We start from the raw sequence: 21,922 nt of genomic DNA, 5'->3' as shown, positions 1-21,922 counted from the left end.
AGTGGGCTCAGAGCTCTAGCTTTTGCAACACTTGTGTTACAAAGATGTCTTACTAGGTTTTCATTGAATCAACCTAGTGACAGAGGATGTGGAAAAAGCTAATGTACTCAATGCTTTTTTAGCCTCTGTCTTCACAAACAAGGTCAGCTCCCAGACTGCTGCACTGGGCAGCACAGCATGGGGAGGAGGTGACCAGCCCTCTGTGGAGAAAGAAGTGGTTCGGGACTATTTAGAAAAGCTGGACGTGCACAAGTCCCTGGGGCTGGACGAGTTGCATCCGAGAGTGCTAAAGGAGTTGGCAGATGTGATTGCAGAGCCATTGGCCATTATCTTTGGAAACTCATGGCAATCGGGGGAAGTCCTGGACGACTGGAAAAAGGCTAATGTAGTGCCCATCTTTAAAAAAGAGAAGGAGGATGATCCTGGGAACTACAGGCCAGTCAGCCTCACCTCAGTCCCTGGAAAAATCATGTGGCAGGTCCTCAAGGAATCAATTCTGAAGCACTTAAGGGAGAGGAAAGTGATCAGGAACGGTCAGCATGGATTCACCAAGGGCAAGTCATGCCTGACTAATCTAATTGCCTTCTATGATGAGATAACTGGCTCTGTGGATGAGAGGAAAGGGGTGGATGTGTTATTCCTTGATTTTAGCAAAGCTTTTGACACGGTCTCCCACAGTATTCTTGTCAGCAAGTTAAAGAAGTATGGACTGGATGAATGGACTATAAGGTAGATAGAAAGTTGGCTAGATTGTCTGGCTCAACGGGTAGTGATCAATGGCTCCCTGTCTAGTTGGCAGCTGGTATCAAGTGGAGTGCCCCAAGGGTCGGTTCTGGGGCCGGTTTTGTTCAATACCTTCATAAATGATCTGGAGGATGGCGTGGATTGCACCCTCAGCAAGTTTGCAGATGACACTAAACTGGGAGGGGAGGTAGATATGCTGGAGGGTAGGGATAGGATACAGAGGGACCTAGACAAATTAGAGGATTGGGCCAAAAGAAATCTGATGAGGTTCAATAAGGACAAGTGCAGAGTCCTGCACTTAGGACAGAAGAACCCCATGCACCGCTACAGACTAGGGACCGAATGGCTCGGCAGCAGTTCTGCAGAAAAGGACCTAGGGGTTACAGTGGAGGAGAAGCTGGATATGCGTCAGCAGTGTGCCCTTGTTGCCAAGAAGGCCAATGGCATTTTGGGATGTATAAGTAGAGATATTGCCAGCAGATGGAAGGACTTGATTGTTCCTCTCTATTCAACTTTGGTGAGGCCTCCTCTGGAGTATTGTGTCCAGTTTTGGGCCCCACACGACAAGAAGGATGTGGAAAAATTGGAAAGAGTCCAGCGGAGGGCAACAAAAATGATTAGGGGACTGGAACACATGAGTTATGAGGAGAGGCTGAGGGAACTGGGATTGTTTAGTCTGCGGAAGAGAAGAATGAGGGGGGATTTGATAGCTGCTTTCAACTACCTGAAAGGGGGTTCCAAAGAGGATGGATCTAGACTGTTCTCAGTGGTAGCTGATGACAGAACCAGGAGTAATGGTCTCAAGTTGCAGTGGAGGAGGTTTAGGTTGGATATTAGGAAAAGCTTTTTCGCTAGGAGGGTGGTGAAACACTGCAATGCATTACCTAGGGAGGTGATAGAATCTCCTTCCTTAGATATTTTTAAGGTCAAGCTTGACAAAGTCCTGGCTGGGATGATTTAGTTGGGGATTGGTCCTGCTTTGAGCAGAGGGTTGGACTAGATGACCTCCTGCGGTCCCTTCCAACCCTGATATTCTATGAATCTGCCTCCTTTACCACTTGGCCTCCATCCTGCATGCTTCCATCACAGAGGGTGGCTACACTGGCTTTTTTCCCCCAAAAAATATCAGGAGAGGGCTAATGGACAGGCCCCTGAACTGGGAGGCAGGAGACTAGTACTATTCTGCTGTCACCTTTCTCTGCCTGCTGCCCCCACCGGCCTGCCTTGTCTGTTTAGTTAGACTGTCTGCTTTTTTGCGTAGGGACTGTCCTTCACTATTATTTATACCATGGGTAGTACAATGGGGCCCTAATCTTGGTTGTGGGCCTCTTTGGCACTATTTTAATATAAATAACAGAAGGCACAATGACATGTATAGTAGGAACACTGGTGTGGATGGGGCTTTCGGTAGCTGCTGGTGTTTTAATCCCTGTGTGGCTGCCATCCATCTCTGCTTAGAACAGATCCATGTGGCACACCTTAAAGCACCTTGGCTATACTAGATCCCCTATGCGGTGCTGCACTAGTGGATTTTATTTATTTATTTAGGGCGAGCAAGCCTTGGTTAGATAGGCCAAGTCCTGAGGATGAGTTCAAATCTCTCCTTGCAGCCAGGCTGACTTGCTAATCTTCACCTCCCATGCCCTTGTGTCCTGCCCAGAGAGGATGCCCTCACATGGACCATGGCAATCTAATGAAAAGCCAAGTTCAGCTCCGGCCAGTAAAGGAGCTGGGTTGTAAGTCTGTCCAGCGGCAGCCCCAGCTCTGCCATAGAAGCTCTGCCTCCTAGGAGCGGCCAGGGGAAGATGCTGAGCTGAGAGGGCTGGAGCCCTCGGTTGTGTCTGACCATATTTTTAACCCTTGCCTAGGATTTCTCCCTCCCTCTGCCCTGCCCTGTTCCGGCTAGGGCCTGGGATTCACGGATTGATTCATTCAGTCCATTCATTCATTCATTCATTCATGCAGTGTGCATGTGGGGACCCTCCTTCTCCAACGTCAGAGCAGCTGGGGGCTGGTTGCAGAGTCGCCGGAGAGCGGAGCCGCGCAGGCAGCCCCGATGCCGCGAGCCCAGGGGGGACCTGCACGCGCGCTGCAAAGCCCGAGAGAGGGGCAAAGCCAAACGCCGAGCGGCGCTCGCAGGGTCCGGAGGGGAGAGGAGGCGGGAGAGGCCGGCAGCCGGGGGATTACATTGGAGGGACTCGGTCGGCGGAGCAAGGGGCACTTGGCGCAAGGAGGGAAGGGCAATGGGAAGAGCGAGAGCGCCGGGATCCCAGCTCTGACGACGAGGGTCCTCACGGTGGGAGCTGCAAAGGGGAAGCCCCTGCCACGGAGGAGAAGCAAAAAGGAGCCTGCCGCGAGCGCAGCCTCGAGGAGGCGAAACCTTGGCCGGCTGGGGAAAGCTTCGCGAAGGGGAGAAGATCAAAGGGTTTGCAGAACAAAGAGCGGCTCATCCTCGGTTGCAAAGCCGGGGGAGCGAGCCCAGCCCACCCCACCGTGAGAGGCAAGCGGGAGCCCGGCAAGGGACCAGAGGGGAAAGGTTTGCAGCAGAGGTGGCCTGGGACATGCAGCATCCGGGAGGAGAGAAGCGACTGGCTGAGCCCAAGAGGTGGAAACATTTGGAGGGAAACAGAGGAAAGTTTTGTATTGTCAGCAACCGCCGCCTCCAGTTTGGGGCTGGGGGGGCCGGAGCGCGTGGAGCCGTCTGATGCTGCGTCCCTTTGATCTGCGAGGAGGGACTTTATTTGTCCTGATGCAAAAGGAGCATTTTCCCAGCTAAAGGGGAAAAAAGGAGGGGAGCCTCTGCCTTGGGATAAACGAGCACCGGGCTCTGGAACCGCCTGAGGAAAATCACCAGCCCAAGTGACTCGGGGGGAGGGGGTGGGGTGGGGGGGGGCAGAGAAGAGGAGGAAAAGAAATCAGAGTGCAGAAAGGATTAGAAAAGGGGGTGGGGGAGGTGAAGCCCTCTCCCTCGGTTCTTCCTTTCTTCTTTCCCCCTGCAAATCTTTTCAGAGTTATCCTTCAGCATCAGTGGCCCAGGCACCGGAGCCCGGGAAGGGCAGCTAAATGTAAACGTGATCAGCAAACTGCAAGAGAGATCAGAGGGCCAGCCTCCGCCAGAGGAGAGTCCCCGGGAAGCCAGGGCTCAGGGGACTGTCAATAATCTCTCTCCCACACTCTGAGCGGCTCTGGGCCCTGCCGGGGACACAACAATACAGGAGCAGAAGGCTGGAAAGAGGATTGCAGTTTTCATCTGCACTTTTTGATCCTCCCTCTCCTACTCCTTCAGGGACTGATTTTGTAACATTAGCAGGCTGGATTCGGGGTGGGGGGGTGCCTGGCTGCTTGCCTTGTCTGTGCGTGGAGAGGTGGGTTGGGGGGAGGGCGGAGGAAGAGATGTCTGGGATCAGAGGGAAAGTTGTGCTTATCCTAGGCTTCGTCTTCCTGACAACTCTTCTGGCGGAGGTGAGAGGGCTTCCCCTGAGGAAACAACGCGCCAGCAGCCCCAGGGAGCGGAGTCACAAGCTGATGGAGGTAAGGCAACTGGCTGCTGCTCCCTGCTCTGTTTGAGAGCAGAAGTGGGGCCCGGCGGTAGTTCTTTCTCTGGGTATTGTTGGGGGTGGGGTGGGGGCGTAGATGTGGGAGAACAGAACAGGAGCCTAACCTGGGGGGTGGTCAGATGACCTGCCCCCAACATGGCACATGCAGGGCTTCTAAAGAGCTGGCACATGTGGTGGAAGCCCCTCAAAGTCACCTAGACAGAGCTCTAGAAAATCCAGTATCCGCCCCAGGAGTGGCGGGGAGAGGTAGGACCCTGTGGGGTCCCGTTTTGTTCTAGGTGCATGGTTTTTCTTAACCAGCTGCAGCTGGGTTTTTAAAGTCTCAGTATATGGCAATGCCTCCTTCCCTGGGGAGCTCTTCTCCAGCATCTCTGCGTATGTGGAAAGGGACAGCACACCCTTGTACAGAGGTCAGAGCCCTTCCTGCTAAGACTGTGAGGAGTCCCTTGGAGTTGGTCATGTCCAAGGTAATATGTAATTACATTACATTTTATCCAAAATGTATCCATGTAGCCCATCCACACCTCGTCCTACTGAGAGCTCTGAATGACATAATGGGTAACAGCAGCCACTTGAGAGAGACACAGGTTTTTAGTTTCCTCCTTGGCTTGCCAGAAAGGGCAAAGCCCTTTCCCCACCACCCCAAGGTGTATGATCACCGGAGATCTCAGCCTTCCATGGGATGGGAGCAGGGAATGTGATTTCAGACGCCTCAAGACTGAGGCTAAGTTTAATAATTCAATGCGCAGGAAGGTCTGTTGCCTCCAAAGGACAATATCCCTCACAGGAGAGGTAAGTCAAAGTATAGCCTGAATCAGGGCAGGGTTTGCAACTTGTCAGGAGCACAAATGTTTCACCACATTGGCATTAAATGCAGCAGATTGCAGCGACCTTGCCCCTGGAGGTGGAGACCATAGCGGCTGCAGGTTCCAGAATGTCATGCTCCTCCTTGATCCAAATGACCTGTGCTTGCATAGGAGGGAGTATGACATGCTGGCATCTACATTTCCATATGCTGCACCCCTCAAGCAGGGTAGACTTTAGCGTGGGTTCATGGGTTCAACTGCACCCACAGAAATCTGGCCCAGATTAACCAATATGCAATGATTTCTGTGGGTGCAAGGGCCTGGATTTTGGGTTTGGCCCAGGCTGCCCCTTCATGATGACAGATTTGAGTGAGTGACGTTGCAACCTGACACACAGGGTCACAGCACCACTCAGGTTTGACACCTGCCATCAATAGCGTGAGGAGCAACTTGTCCACCCTGACTGGACCCAGATCACACCTGTTGCTACTGCTGGCATTATCACACCAGGCCTGAGGCAACCTGTCAGGCAGAGAGCCCAGAGGGAGGGTCAGGGTCAAAGATACTGCTCCCACTGGTAGCAGGGCTGGAACTCAAGGAAAGGTGGGACCAGGAGTGGCTCCCCCAGCCTCAGGCAGGGCAGAATCCACCTACCCCCACAGAGAGGGCAGCAACCTAACAGGTCTGAGCCCTGACACCCCCCCATACCTTCCCTCTAGTGTACCCATTGAAGTGGGAGGCTACATCCACCCATGCTCTCTGTAAAAGGTGGGGGTGGCCAGGGGCTGTATTTTGCCTGTTCTTGTGGCAGGACCTGTGTGTTGTCTTGCAAAGGATTTAGAACAGCTAAGATAATGGAAGGAAACCTTGACTCTACCCCTCTGGCTTCAAGACAGCAGTCACTAGTGGGCTTATAGGACATGGGATCAAAATGCATGAAACCCACTATGGGTTTGGGTGGGGGAGAAATCAGTGGAATGGGAGCAAATCTATAGCAATCCTAGAGAAAAAAGGCCCTTTAACAAACAAGGAGGGGAAACAGTGACTTGCATATGGCTGAACCAAACAACTGCCTTTTAAATGGGTCTCTTAGCAGGAAAATGAAAAGGGGGTTAGACAATAAGGAAAAAAAATTCACCTTGTGACCACAGCTACTGATAAAAAACAGGTAGTAAAAGGAAGATGTGGAAAAACTGACTGTATATGAATTAGTAGGTCTGGGTAGTAGCAGCCCAGATATTCATCAGTGATAGGCATCAGTATAAGAAGCTTGGTGGACAGACTTTAATCCCAGCATGTCGGAGGGGTTGGCTGATGAGTTTACCGAATGACTGGCAGCTCTTTTTGAAATGTTACAGAGAAATGGGGATGTACCTTATTGTTATTACTAAAACGTGGCACCGATAGACTAAAAAGAGTGATTCTGACTATTTCTGTCTGATTATCTTAACTTCACTCCTTAGTAAAATAATGGGATAAATGTTGAGAGTGAATCTGAAAGCCAGTGGAAGATAATTGAACCACAAGCACCAGAGAGCTTGGTTTGATCTTGGCCTAAATCATGCCAAATGGATTTGATAACTTTTTTTGGATTGAATTACAAATGAGTGGATGAAGGGGGATTGCTCAAAATGTTATATCTATACAATAATCTTACATTTATATTGTGCCTTTCCTGGGAAATTCTGCAAACATATATACCTGTATCTGTTTGCTCACTACAGAAATGCAGCCACCTCTTGGTGAAACATGGCTGTGGGTATGTTTACACTATGAAATTAGGTCAAATTTATAGAAGTCGGTTTTGTAGAAAGTGTTTTTATACAGTCGATTGTGTGTGTCCCCACACAAATGCTCTAGGTGCATGTAGATGGCGGAGTGTGTCCACAGTACCGAGGCAACCGTCTACTTCCGGAGTGTTGCACTGTGGGTAGCTATCCCACAGTTCCTGCAGTCTCCGCCGCCCATTTGATTTCTGGGTAGAAATCCCAGTGCCTGATGGAGCTAAAACATTGTCGCGGGTGGTTCTGGGTACATATCGTCAGGAACCCCTTCCCTCCCTCCTTCAGAGAAAGCAAGGGCAGACAATCATTTTGCGCCTATTTTCTTGAGTTACCCATGCAGACGCCATACCACGGCAAGCATGGAGCCCACTCAGCTCACCAACACCATATGTCTCCTAGGTGCTGGCAGATACGGTACTGCATTGCTACACAGCAGCAGCTTATTGCCTTTTGGCAGCAGACAGTGCAGTATGACTGGTAGCCATCATCAATGTAGTCCTGGGTGCTCTTTTAACCGACCTCGATGAGGTCGGGGCACCTGGGCAAACATGGGAGTGACTCAGCCAGGTCATTTCCCTTTTAAGTTTCGTCTCATGGCGATTGAGTCCTACAGGCAGTGCACTGTCTTTTAATCTGCATCTAGCAGAAGACGATGGCCAGTAGTCATACTGCACAGTCTTCTGCTGAGCACCCAGGAGATGACGATGGCTGGTGGTCGTACTGCACAGTCTACTCCAGCAAGATGTATAAAGATAGATGAAGTGGCTCAAAACAAGAAATAGACCAGATTTGTTTTGTATTCATTTTCTCCTCCCTCCCTTCTTCCCTCTGTGAAATCAATGGCCTGCTAAACCCAGTTTTGAGTTCTATCCTTGAGGTTTTGAGCTCTATCCTTGAGGGGGCCATTCAGTTTCTTGCAAAGCTACCCCTTTGTTGATTGTAATTCCCTGTAAGCCAACCTGTAAGCCATGTTGTCAGTCACCCCTCCCTCCGTCAGGGCAATGGCAGACAATCGTTTCACGCCTTTTTTCTGTGCTGACGCCATACCACGGTAAGCACGGAGCCCACTCAGATCGCTTTGGCAATTAGGAGTACATTAAATACCACACACATTATCCAGCAGTATATGCAGCACCAGAACCTGGCAAAGCGAAACCGGGCGAGTAGCCGATGTCAGCGCGATGACGAGAGTGATGAGGACATGGACCCAGACTTCTCTCAAAGCACAGGCCCTGGCAATGTGGGCATCATGGTGCTAATGGGGCAGGTTCATGCGGTGGAATGCCGATTATGGGCTTGGGAAACAAGCACAGACTGGTGGGACCGCATAGTGTTGCAGATCTGGGACGATTCCCAGTGGCTGCGAAACTTTCGCATGCGTAAGGGCACTTTCATGGAACTTTGTGACTTGCTTTCCCCTGCCCCGAGGCACAAGAATACCAAGATGAGAGCAGTCCTCACAGTTGAGAAGCGAGTGGCAATAGCCCTATGGAAGCTTGCAACACCAGACAGCTACCGGTCAGTCGGGAATCAATTTGGAGTGGGCAAATCTACTGTGGGGGCTCCTGTGATGCAAGTAGCCAACGTAATCAAAGATCTGCTGATATTAAGGGTAGTTACCCTGGGAAATGTGCAGGTCATAGTAGTTGGCTTTGCTGCAATGTGATCCCCTAACTGTGGTGGGGCCATAGACGGAACCCATATCCCTATCTTGGCACCGGAGCACCAAGCCGGCGAGTACATAAACTGCAAGGGGTACTTTTCAATAGTGCTGCAAGCACTGGTGGATCACAAGGGATGTTTCACCAACATCAGCGTGGGATGGCCGGGAAAGGTACATGATGCTCACATCTTCAGGAACTCTGGTCTGTTTCAAAAGCTGTAGGAAGTGACTTTATTCCCAGACCAGAAAATAACCATTGGGGATGTTGAAATGCCTATAGTTATCCTTGGGGACCCAGCCTACCCCTTAATGCCATGGCTCATGAAGCCATACACAGGCAGCCTGGACAGTAGTTAGGAGCTGTTCAACTACAGGCTGAGCAAAGTGCAGAATGATGGTAGAATGTGCATTTGGATGTTTAAAAGCACGCTGGCGCCGTTTACTGACTTGGTTAGACCTCAGCAAAACCAATATTCCCACTGTTATTACTGCTTGCTGTGCGCGCCACAATATCTGTGAGAGTAAGGGGGAGACGTTCATGGCGGGGTGGGAGGTTGCGCGCAGCCAGACACCAGGGCGGTTAGAAGAGCACAGGAGGGCGCGGTGCGCATCAGAGAAGCTTTGAAAACCAGTTTCATGACCGGCCAGGCTATGGTGTGAAAGTTCTGTTTGTTTTTCCTTGATGAAACCCCCCGCCCCCTGGTTCACTCTACTTCCCTGCAAGCTAACCACTCCTCCCTTTGATCACCGCATTGCAGAGGCAATAAAGTCATTGTTGCTTCACATTCATGCATTCTTTATTCATTCATCACACAAATAGGTGGATAACTACCAAGGTAGCCCAGGAGGGGTGGTGGAGGAGGGAAGGACAAGGCCACACAGCACTTTAAAAGTTTAAAACTTATTGAATGCCAGCCTTCTGTTGCTTGGGCAATCCTCTGGGGTGGAGTGGCTGGGTGGCCGGAGGCCCCCCCACCGCGTTCTTGGGCATCTGGGTGAGGAGGCTATGGAACTTGGGGAGGAGGGCAGTTGGTTACACAGGGGCTGAAGCGGCGGTCTGTGCTCCTGCTGCCTTTTCTGCAGCTCAACCATACACTGGAGCATATTAGTTTGATCGTCCAGCAGCCTCAGCATTGAGTCCTGCCTCCTCTCATCACGCTGCCGCCACCTTTCAGCTTCAGCCCTCTCTTCAGCCCGCCACCTCTCCTCCCGGTCATTTTGTGCTTTCCTGCACTCTGACATTGTCTGCCTCCACGCATTCGTCTGTGCTGTGTCAGTGTGGGAGGACAGCATGAGCTCAGAGAACATTTCATTGCGAGTGCGTTTTTTTTCGCCTTCTGATCTTTGCTAGTCTCTGGAAAGGAGAAGATCCTGTGATCCTTGAAACACATGCAGCTGGTGGAGAAAAAAAAAAAAGACAGTGGTATTTAAAAAGACACATTTTCTAGAACAATGTGTACACTCTTTCATGGTAAACCTTGCTGTTAACATTACATACATAGCACATGTGCTTTCGTTCCAAGGTCGCATTTTGCCTCCCCCCAGCACGTGGCTACCCCCTCCACCCTCCCCGTGGCTAACAGCGGGGAACATTTCTGTTCAGCCACAGGCAAACAGCCCAGCAGGAACGGGCACCTCTGAATGTCCCCTTAAGAAAAGCACCCTATTTCAACCAGGTGACCATGAATGATATCATTCTCCTGAGGATAACACAGAGAGATAAAGAACGGATGTTGTTTGAACGCCAGCAAACATGCACTACAATGCTTTGTTCTACAATGATTCCCGAGTATGTGCTACTGGCCTGGAGTGGTAAATTGTCCTACCATGATGGATGGAATAAGGCTGCCCTCCCCAAAAACCTTTTGCAAAGGCTTAGGGAATACTTCCAGGAGAGCCGTGAATGCCAGGGCAAATTAATCATTAAACATGCTTGCTTTTAAACCATGTATAGTATTTTAAAAGGTACACTCACCAGAGGTCCCTTCTCCGCCTGGCGAGTCCAGGAGGCAGCCTTGGGTGGGTTCGGGGGATACTGGCTCCAGGTCCAGGGTGAGAAACAGTTCCTGCCTGTCAGGAAAACTGGTTTCTCCACTTGCTTGCTTGAGCTATCTACAACCTCATCATCATCATCTTCCTCATCCCCAAAACCTGCTTCCATGTTGCCTCCATCTCCATTGAAGGAGTCAAACAACACGGCTGGGGTAGTGGTGGCTGAACCCCCTAAAATGGCATGCAGCTCATCATAGAAGCGGCATGTTTTGGGCTCTGACCCGGAGCGGCCGTTCGCCTCTCTGGTTTTCTGGTAGGCTTGCCTCAGCTCCTTAAGTTTCACGCAGCACTGCTTCGGGTCCCTGTTATGGCCTCTGTCCTTCATGCCCTGGGAGATTTTGACAAAGGTTTTGGCATTTCAAAAACTGGAACGTAGTTCTGATAGCACGGATTCCTCTCCCCATACAGCGATCAGATCCCGTACCTCCCGTTCAGTCCATGCTGGAGCTCTTTTGCTATTCTGGGACTCCATCAGGGTCACCTCTGCTGATGAGCTCTGCATGGTCACCTCTGCTGATGAGCTCTGCATGGTCACCTGCAGCTTGCCACGCTGGCCAAACAGGAAATTGAAATTCAAAAGTTGGCGGGCCTTTTCTTGTCTACCTGGCCAGTGTATCTGAGTTGAGAGTGCTGTCCAGAGCTGTCACAATGGGGCAGTCTGGGATAGCTCATGGAGGCCAATACTGTCTAATTGTGCCCACAGTACCCCAAATTTGACCCAGCAAGGCCGATTTCAGCCCTAATCCCCTTGTCGGGGGTGGAGTAAGGAAATCGATTTTAAGAGCCCTTTAAATTGAAAAAAAGGGCTTCGTTGTGTGGACGGGTGCAGGGTTAAATTGATTTAACACTGCTAAATTCGACCTCAACTCCTAGTGTAGACCAGGGCTGTGTAACAGCACGCAGCAACACAAGAGTTGGAATTCTAGGCAGGCATAATGTAATTACCTGAGCTGCTGTTCAGCTGGGAGACTGTGGTTAACACCCAAACTCTTGCAAAAAGGCAGTGGTATCTAGTAAAGCACTGGATATGGTACTTTGTGGAATCTTAACTGAAAAGGCAAACTTGTAGGCTGTAATCAGAGAATAATAAAATGGCAATGTACGAAGTTGAGGGCGGTGTCCAGTGGAGAACTCCAGAGATCTGTGTTAGGCACATTTTTACTAATCAGCTAGCAAAGGGGGAGGAATAAATCAGCACAAATTTGTGAATGATTCTGAATTACGGCGTTTGCATGAATGCCCAGAGACCATGCCTCCATATGTGTTTGTATAGTGCTTAGCACAACAGGTCTCAACTTGAGAACTCTGGGTTCTACTGAAGTTTTATATCAAATTTTTCAGAAGGGCTTGGGAGTTAGATGCATAGGCAGGAGACAAGATGGAGAAACAATCTTCCTTGGGGTCTATCAGTGCTTCTCATCATGTCTGTGTGTGCCTTGTAGACTGTTAAGGTCTTTGGAGCAGAGACTTTCTTCATTTGTGTTTTGTGCAGCAGCGGGAAGGTTGTTGACACTTAGGAAATAATATTAAATTGGATGTGTATCGTTATTCTTGGAACCCACTGAATATGGGGGGACAGATGTAGAAAGCGGGTAATGCTGGGAGATTTCTGCAGATGAGAGGGGATAGCAGATTGCGTTTATCAGCTTGTAAAGCAACAGGGTAGCAAAAATACCAGTATGATTTTTGGGTTGTATACACAGTTGGTTCATGTCACAGGGCTGACAGTCCCTATCTCGATGGCACCAGTGTGACCACATCTGGAATACTGGTTACTTTGGGTAATGCCCTAGAGATGTGGATAGATTGGAGGAGAGGGCAGAGGTACAAAGAACAACAGAAATGATCAAGCAAGGTGGATAAAAAATCTGATATTTTTTAGTTGAATACGTTGTTCTTTTTGGAAAAACCTATTTTCATTTGCATTTGGAAAGGAAGATGAGGTCTGTCTGTATCTGTATGAGTTTTTTTCATGAAGTTGAGTTATTTCCATTCCATACAGCTAAATTCAGTGCCTTGCATAATGACAGGTTCAGAGTAGCAGCCGCCGTGTTAGTCTGTATCTGCAAAAAGAACAGGAGTATTTGAGACTAACAAATTTATTTGAGCATAAGCTTTCGTGGGCGACAGCCCACTTCATCGGATGCATAGAATGGAACATATAGTAAGAAGATAGATAGATATAGAGATATATACAAACAGATAAGTTGGAAGTTTCCATACAAACTGTGAGAGGCTAATTAGTTAAGATGAGCTATTATCTGCAGGAGAAAAAAACTTTTGTAGTGATAATCAGGATGGCCCATTTAGATAGTTGACAAGAAGGTGTGAGGATAAACCCAAGTAAATGGTATCTAGTTTGCATATTAATTCAAGCTCAGCAGTTTCTTGCTGGAGTCTGTTTTTGAAGCTTTTCTGTTGCAAAATTGCCACCCTTAAATCTTTTACTGAGTGGCCAGAGAGGTTGAAGTGTTCTCCTACCGGTTTTTGAATGTTATGATTCCTGATGTCAGTAAAAGATTTAAGGGTGGCAATTTTGCAACAGAAAAGCTTCAAAAACAGACTCCAATGAGAAACTGCTGAGCTTGAATTAATATGCAAACTAGATACCATTAACTTGGGTTTGAATAGAGACTGGGAGTGGCTGGGTCATTACACATATTGAATCTATTTCCCTAAGTTAAGTATCCTCACCCCTTCTTGTCAACTGTCTAAATGGGCCATCCTGATTATCACTACAAAAGTTTTTTTCTCCTGCAGATAATAGCTCATCTTAACTAATTAGCCTCTCACAGTTTGTATGGAAACTTCCAACTTATCTGTATGTGTATACATATATATCTTCTTACTATGTGTTCCATTCTATGCATCCGATGAAGTGGGCTATAGCCCACAAAAGCTTATGCTCAATTAAATGTGTTAGTCTCTAAGGTGCCACAAGTCCTCCTTTCAGAGTAGCAGCTGTGTTAGTCTGTATTCGCAAAAAGAAAAGGAGTATAAATAAATGTGTTAGTCTCTAAGGTGCCACAAGTACTCCTGTTCTTTTTGCGGATACAGACTAACACGGCTACTACTCTGAAACTTGATAACCTATGTTAAGGCATAAACTTACTTTAATAGTAGTAAACTCTTTGAAATAAATAAAATATGCTTCATCAATGAGCCCTGCTCAAATTGCAATGAGTTGAAGGGTGATGCTTCTTTGAGAATATACAGAATCAGTCAGAGAACGTTGTTAACTTGTGAGGTCAACTCAAGCTTTATAAATACGTGACAATGTCATGTAAGCATCTGTGCTATTTTCAGGGTTTCCAGTGGAGTGAATGCTGGTTTTTACATTTTTCCCAATGTAAGTACTTTTAGTTTCTGTTGTGCAGAAAAGCTTTGGCCTTCGTTCCTTTTGGTTTCAGTTTAGCAAGCAGAGGGAGAGAGAATATTTATTTAATTTGGGCTGGTTCATTCAAAGTTAAGAAACCAACTGGGAGTTGAAAAACCAGAAAAGCTTGTCTTGCTCTTCCAATCGATTAATAAAATCCAGCTGGGAGAATATGAGATCTATTGATGCTAAAACCCTGAAGGATATCGGGCCAGATTTTCAAAGGTGTATTTAGATGCCTAAAGATGCTGATAGGTGCCTCGTCCTCATGGGATTTTTAAGGAATTTACGCACCTAACTCCTATTGAAACCCCATGAGGTTCCTAAATACCTTTTGAAAATATGGCCCATGGTGACTAGAAACAATCTGTCAATTCCCTAACGCCAGTTAGAACATCCTTTGTTTAATAAATCAGTTTTAAATGCAAAATGTGTTTTGATCAACTTTTTTTCCTATGTACCCAGCACATTTAAGGTTATTTTATTTAACTGATAATAAACCATTTTAAAATGCCATTTTGTGCATTTTTAATTGAATTGCAATTTCCATGCAATTACAGCTTGACACAAATCATGAGCAAAAAAGGATGATCTCATAAATAAGAAATGTAGCATTTGCCATTTTCTACCGTAATAATAAAGCAAAAATTAAGACTCCGAATAAATATATATTAGGGTCATTTTTATTATATAGCTTTTCTTTAGAAAAATAACTAAAAGGTTCATATGTGAAGCAGGATTAAAAACAAAAATTTAAATCAAGGTTTCCTGCTTGCTAATTTAAATCATGATTAAAATCTGTGATTTAGTCAATCCAGGCTGTGAGCAAATAGGTGGAGTGATTGAGCTGTGAGGATGAATTCAAAGAGTCTAATTTGTATCGTTAAATGGCACCTCGCTAGAGTTCCCTGGGAGGTCTGACGAGCAAGGGATTATTGAGGGTGCTCCAAAGTGGTATAACAAGGTATAAAGGAATTAAAAGCAGCAAAAGAAAATATAGCTCAGCATGAGGGAAAATTTCCCAAGTTTCAGGAAAAGTGGAAATAGCAGAAGCCCCATCGCTTGGAACATTTGAACAGGGATCGGAGCAAGCCCTGGAGAACATAGTGAAAGGAACAATCCCTCATTGATCTCTGGATGGATGGACCAGATGGGACCCAACTGGGCTCCCCAACATCATCTCTGCAGTGAAGCTGCTGGTGCTTTCTGGAAAACGTTCCTTTTAGCATCACTTTTGCTCTGAATAGCCCTACGTGCTTTGTTCTTCCCTCTTTCTTGTGACCAGGGATGGTTGCATAAAAACCGAATCTTACTTTCCTCAGAACCCATCTGCTCCTACTGCTGATTCCCAATCCTCTCTCTTACTGACTCTCTCAGGATCAGCTAACAGCGCTGCCACAGAGGGTGGAGGATGGCTTCAGGTTGGGACTTGCAGGGGTGACAAGGGAACAACTCCTCTGTCTTCCATGGTAACCCAGGGGGAGAGAACCCAAAGACACATGATGCAGGATCCAAGCAGGCCATGTGTGCAGTGAGCTCCCCACAGCTGCTGCAGGCTGTGTCAGTGGCAGAGTCATTTTGCTTGCGGATGTGCTTTTTACCTTTTCATTTCTTCAGCAATTAAGCGTTCTTATCTCCGGCTTTGTCCTTGTCCGGGGTCGGATTTGTGGGTATAAAACGTGCACTGAAGCATCGTTCCTCTCTGAAAGGGGCTCTTTGTGCACAGGAAGGTACTTTACCCTTTGTAGCAAATTTCCTTTTGAGAAGTGCCAAATTATCTTAGCCAACAAAGTGAAAACCCTTCCGCCCTGGGGCTGAGGCAGGAGCAAAAACAATGAGGAGCCCGCTGTAGGGAAGTTACTGGATCAGGAGGCTTCTTCCCATTTTGCGGCACAAATAGGTCTTTTGAGTTTTTGTTGCAGAACTCAAAGGGGTGCCTGTAAAAGGCACATGTATAGGGAATGGCTTCAGCATGAATTGCTCTGCAGGGAGGAGCCATTCTCATGAGCTAGGTGCTTATGGACCCTTTAGCAATGACTCTCTGCACTTCTAGTTTGCTGGTTCAAATCCAGCTCCAGGTCAGCAATGGCACAAAGCCATTGTAGAATGAGTTGGGGGTAGGGGCATACCTCCGTTTGGTTCCTAATGGAGGGGTGTCTGTATCTTGCCAGCCTTCCCCATAATTCACCAAAGGCTGGCCTATGGAGACTGACCTCCCCTCAAACTACAGGCTTTCCAAAGCACATCAGAGTGGCATGTGTGTGTGTTACAGCATGGAAACCCTGCCCTGCTGCTGCCCAGGCTGGATTATTTCTGGGGATTAGAGGTCTTCTGTCTGCAGTGGAGTCAACTGGTATCCTTCATTATCACTAAAAACAGTTAGAGAGAGACCCAGGTACTACCAAAGTCGCACTGGTGCCCGCTGGGAGCAGACTCCATGGCTGGTCTTGAGATGTGGGGCTGGTAGTGGTTGTACAGCAGGGTTGTCGTTGGTGCAGTGTGAAATAAGGCTGTTGCATTTAACATGTGGGATGTGTTTGGTTACTAGAGCTAGTTGGGAAGTTTTCCTCCAATATTTTTTAGGTGAACAGTGGCTCATTGGCGCAACAGACATTTTCACCCAAACTTTTCTCTCTTAATTGAAAATGTTGGGGAATGCCTTTTAAACAAAGGTGGAAAAAAAAGATTTCCCCAACTTTTTTCTTTAAAAAACTGACAATTTTTCAGTTTTTGATGAAAACCTTTTGGGTTTTGTTGAAAATTTTCACAGGGGAAAAAAACCCTCACTGGATTACAGGATACCCTCAAAGGATCAGCTGTCGGAACCCATTTTAGTGACTTTTTCCCCGTTCTTCAGTTCTTGCCTGCTCCACGTGTCTAGTAACTTCCTGGGCTTTACTGAGAAGCTGAGAGGATGTTTGTGACTTCTGGGGCTAGGAGACCAGAGATATGATGGTCTATGTGCCTCCTGTCCCAGGTGGCTCATGGTGTGAAGGGAAGCAATATTTCCTGGGCTATTGGTTGTTTTATTTAGTCTCCAGGGGAAGAATAAAGCTTCAAAGTAAACAAAATGTTGTACATTTCCTCTTGCTTATTGGAGGACTCCCCCTGCACTGAGACAGCAAGTGGACAACAGAAAGGCTGGATGGAGTCAGTGTGTGTTGGGAAGAAGGGAGCTGTGATCTGTGGGTTTGTCTTGACCGGGGTTACAAGGTGTTAGCTGACACATTCTAGCTAAGGGCATGTCAGCACTGCAGTCAGAGGTGTAATTGCAGCGTGGACCCGTGCTAGCGTTAATCTAGCTAGCGAAGCTAAAAATAGCAGTGAAGTTGCGGTAGTATGGACTCACACCATGGGCTGTACAAACCCGCCTGGAACTGTGGGACATACCTGTGTTCCTAGCCTGCACCAGGGTCCAGGCTGTTGGGTCTTGACTGCTATTTTTAGCCATGCTAGTTAGATCAAGGCTAGCTCCGTTATGGCTGCACAAGCTACAATCACACCTCTGGTGGCAGTGTAGACATACCTAAGGCCTGATCTAGGCTAGGATTTAAGATCTGATTTAGCATGTATTCGTATGCTAAGGCACACATTGGAAAGCCTAGTATGCACCAGGCTTTAGCATATGCTACATAGGGGGAGCCTAGGCTTTAGGTCAGGGATCGGCAACCTTTGGCATGCGGCCTGCCAGTTTACCTGCTGCGTCCTCAGCTGATCGCAGCTCCCACTGACTGTGGTTCGCCGCTCCAGGCCAATGGGAGCTGTGGGAAGTGGTGGCCAACACATCCCTCGGCCCGCGCTGCTTCCCGCAGCCCCCATTGGCCTGGAGCGGCGAACTGCGGCCAGTGGGAGCTGTGATCGGCCAAACCTGCAGACGCGGCAGGTAAACAAACCGTCCTGGCCTGCCAGGGTGGACCACACGCCAAAGGTTGCCGATCCCTGCTTTAGGTTGACCAGTATGGCATACGTCAGAAGTCTACACCCTGTCTATCCTAAATTTTTCAAACGTGATAGCTAGCATGTATTAGCTGTCATATGCTCACACCTAGCCTAGACAGGTTTAACTCGTTCTAGAATTCTGGTGTAGACAAGGCAGTGTAGACATTTAACACTTAGCTGGTTGTGTTGAAGCCTGGCAGGGAGCTATGAGTAAAGTGCAAATGTTTGTGGAGCAGCCAGCTAGCCTGTACAAATGTGTGAGTGTGGGGGGAGAAAGGGCGGGGGGGAGGGACAGAAGGCTGCACTGTGGAGAGAGAGGAGTATTTCAGTAATTCCTGATCACCCCCATGATTAAATTACCCCACAGTCTTGCCTTTCCCTTTCCGTCAAATGTCCAGTAATTACCCAGCTCTCCCCCATTGTGGTGGAGCCCAAGGTCAGCTTCTCCCTGCTTGGTTTCCCTTTAATATGTTGCTAAGATCCTCCTCTCTATTTTTAGCTGCATGTTCCCAGGGCGCAGGCAGCCTCCTCACTAATAACCCAGAGGACACCAGGTGCAGAGCGCTGTGCAATGTCTTCAGCGAGATGAGATTTTGTACAGATGTCTTAAGCCCACATCTGCTCTCCCTCCCCCACCCCCAACACCCTTCCTCTTCCCAGAGAGGCTGTGGCTGCATTACATAGCTAAGTTGGCTCCTTCCTCAGGGGAGGAGGCAACCAACAGTCTCTCCCAGGATGAGTAATTGTGGGGTGTCCCAGGGGATTCCTGGGTGGACTGTGATGTGGGGATGCACTCAGTGCTTAATTTGTAATGACAGAGGTGCCGAGGCTATGAACTGCCAAGCCTAGAAGTGCCAGGGCTCAGGCCTGGCACAAATGAGGCACTGGATGCACGGCACTGCTGGAACTAGGGTGTGGGGGGCATGTTATTTGCAGTTGTTCTTCATCAGATGATTGCATGGGGTTCTTGGGAGGATTTTGCCTTCCTCTGCAGCAGTGAGTGGGGCTCCTGGTAACAAGCATGAGTGTGCGATGGGCACTGGGGAACCTTGCACTTCCTTTTCTAGGCTCCTCTACATTCAGAAAATGATAATACGCTAACTAGCAAAATGTCAGAGAGAGAGGCCACTGCAGGCCAGAACCCCCAGATGATCCTGTCCTATACTATTACACTGTTATAAAGGGAAACTCCTCCAGTGTGGGAAGGCAGTGGGTGTTATGGGGGAAATAGGATCTATGGACAACATCAGTCACCCCAGTGACCTCTCTGTAAATGCCCCTTTGCACTCTCCCCTCCTCTTAGTTTTCTTCACACCTGTAAATAGCGTTTTGAGGGCTAGATGGAGTTACAAGGCCTAACGTGAGTTTTGCTATTTTGAAAGGGTTTTTGCAAAACTGGCTATGAACAGAAATGACTTTAGCATGTTGTTTGAAAATGTACCAAAAGAGCCAGTACACAAGAGTCTAAAATCAAAATCTGAAGTTTCTCATGACACCCCAGTCTTCTGGTCCTGAGCTGGCTCCAGCAGCAGGGGGGTGAGGTGGTGAATGGAAGGAGCATGCTGGCTCCCCTGGAGTCTGTGTGTTCCAGTCTCTGGCATAAATTAAAGCAGCCCCTAGGGGACTGCTCTAATATACAGCTGCCCAGACTAGCATAGTGCATTCCAGCCACACCCTGTTGTAATTCCTGGCAAACCCCTGTACCAGAGGCTGCGGTCTGCTCTGCCAGCACTAGCTAGCCTGGGGAAGCCCCCAGGATCAGAGGGAATTCCCAAGTGGCAGTTTGCTTGTGTATGGGGCCAGGTACTCCAAAACAGGGCTTTGGGCTGTGAAGCATCCAGCACACCGTGGATGTAATTTAAATGCCAATGTTAAAACCATCAAAGAAAAGGCTTTCTGTGGGGGGTGGTGTTTTTGTTGTTTATGCCTTTGGAAACAGTAATTTAGCCTCTCCACAAGCCTCTGCAAAGTGGCTCTATATCACTATCTCCATTTTACCAATAAGGCTCAGAGAGGAAAGGTGACAGGGGAGGTAGTGGCAGAGCTGGAATTAGGGAATCAGGGGATTTGGCTTCTGTTCCTGACTCTGTCACATATTTCCTGGGGGACCTTGGGCAAGTCACTTGACCCCCTCGAACCTCAGCTTCCCATCTGTGAAGTGGCTGGTGAAGATAAATGAATTCCTTTTTGTGAGGCAGTCAGACACTGGGGAAGAATGTCATCGAATAGCCTATGAACAAATTAAATGTGTTTTAAACAGAATAGACTAGAATCTGAGGGAAGGTTTATTCTCCCTCTGTGGCCACTGCACAGCACTGTGCAGATATACAGGGGTTATAGAAGTTCTAGGGTTGCCAACCCTACCGGTTTTGCCAGGAGTCTCTTGCAATCGGGCTCTATCTCCCGGAGGCTACTGAAGTGCACGGGACCAATGCAGGCAGGGCGCCTGCCTTAGCCCCACTGTGCCACCGACCAGGAGCCACCCGAGGTAAGCACCGCCGGGCCGGAGCCTGCACCCCTCGCCCCCTCCTGCACTCCAATCCCCGACCCCAGCCCTGAGCCCCATCCTGCACCCAAACTCCCTCCCAGTGCCTGCACCTCGCATCCCCTCCTGCACCCTGCCCCACCCCAGAGCCCCTCCTGCACCCAAACTCCCTCCCAGAACCCACACCACTTACTTCCTCCTGCACCCCAATCTCCTGCCCAGCCCTGAGACCCCCTACTGGAGCCCACACCCCCTCCTGCACTGCAACCCCCTGCCCAAGTCCTGAGACCCCTCCATCACCCAAACTTCCTCCCAGAGCTTGTACCCCACACCCCCTCTTACACCCCAACCCCCTGCCCCAGGCTCAGCCCAGAGCCCCCTCCCACACTCTGAACCCCTTGGCCCCAGCCCAGAGCCTGCACCCCCTCCTGCACCCCAACCCCCTGCCCAGCCCTGAGACCCCCTCCCAGACCCCACACTCCCTCCTGCACCCCAACCCCCTGCCCCAGCCCTGAGATCCCTCCAGCATCCAAACTTCCTCCCAAAGCTTGTACCCCGCACCCTCTCCCACACTCCGAACCCTTTAGCCCCAGCCCAGAGCCCGCACCCCCTCCTGCACCCTCAGCCCGGTGAAAGTGAGTGAGGGAGGGGGGATGGAGTGAGTGGGGCAGGACCTCGGAGCAGGGGAGGGGCCTTGGGGAAAGGGCGGGGCAGGGGACGGGGAAATGGTGTTTGGGTTTGTGTGATTAGACTGTTGGCAACCCTATATAGAAGCCCTGTCTTTGGCCAGGGGAGAATCCCCATGGCCCAGGCACTGCTCATGACAGCCACAGGTCTGCTGTCAAGGCCCAGCATAGGGGGCATGCCTAGGGTGACCAGATGACCCATATTTAAGCCTTCCTGCAGGTGTCCTGACTTTTTTTTAAAAACAAGCAGATTGTCCCATATTTTCTGTCTCCCCTCCCCATCAGTCCTGGTGGGTCCTGCTGCTGGCTGGATCCCTGCTCGCCAGCCCACCAGCGGTGAGTGGGGGGGTTCAGTGGCCGACAATGGGGGTGAGGATGCAACGCTGGTGGTGGGGCAAAGCTGCAGTGTGCGGGGCCGGCTGCTCCCCCTGGTGGTCCATCAGCGCAGCCCCTACTACATGCTGGCTCTTTGCCAGCAGGGCCCTACCCCCAAGTCCTGTTTCCATCCAGCGCTGTCTGCATGCTGCGGTGCCTGGTGAGTGCGGGCAGGCGACAGCCGGTTACATGTCACCTCTACTGCCCACCCATCGGCCCTTTATGTGCTTCCCCTCTTGCTGTCCTCTCCCTGCTTTGTACCGTCAGCCGCCCCACCCTCAGCCATATCTCCTCCATATCCCTCCTGCTGGGGCACGTCCCGCTTCCAGCCCTGTGCAGAGAACCAGCCGCTGGTCGGAGCTCTCCTCTCACCAACAGCCTGGCTGGCAGGTTCCTTCCTTCCCTCACTGCCTCTGGCTGGGCCAGTGCCCCGGAAAAGCCCAAGACCCTCCAGC

At 49.3% G+C, this 21,922-nt stretch overlaps 1 protein-coding gene across 1 annotated transcript in view; it reads left to right on the top strand.

The window, feature by feature from the left end:
- The first annotated feature begins 4,137 nt into the window (after window positions 1-4,137).
- Window positions 4,138-21,922, top strand: part of ISM2 (isthmin 2) — a 45,682-nt gene continuing 27,897 nt past the window's right edge. The window contains exon 1 of the mRNA XM_077820365.1: window positions 4,138-4,275. Within this exon, the coding sequence (XP_077676491.1) occupies window positions 4,138-4,275 (138 nt within the window). The remainder of the gene's footprint in view (window positions 4,276-21,922) is intronic.

Source organism: Eretmochelys imbricata, chromosome 6 (assembly GCF_965152235.1).
Source record: "Eretmochelys imbricata isolate rEreImb1 chromosome 6, rEreImb1.hap1, whole genome shotgun sequence".
Taxonomy (NCBI): domain Eukaryota; kingdom Metazoa; phylum Chordata; order Testudines; family Cheloniidae; genus Eretmochelys; species Eretmochelys imbricata.
The sequence above is the reverse complement of the archived record's forward strand: the minus strand, read 5'-3'. Positions and strand labels throughout refer to the sequence as shown.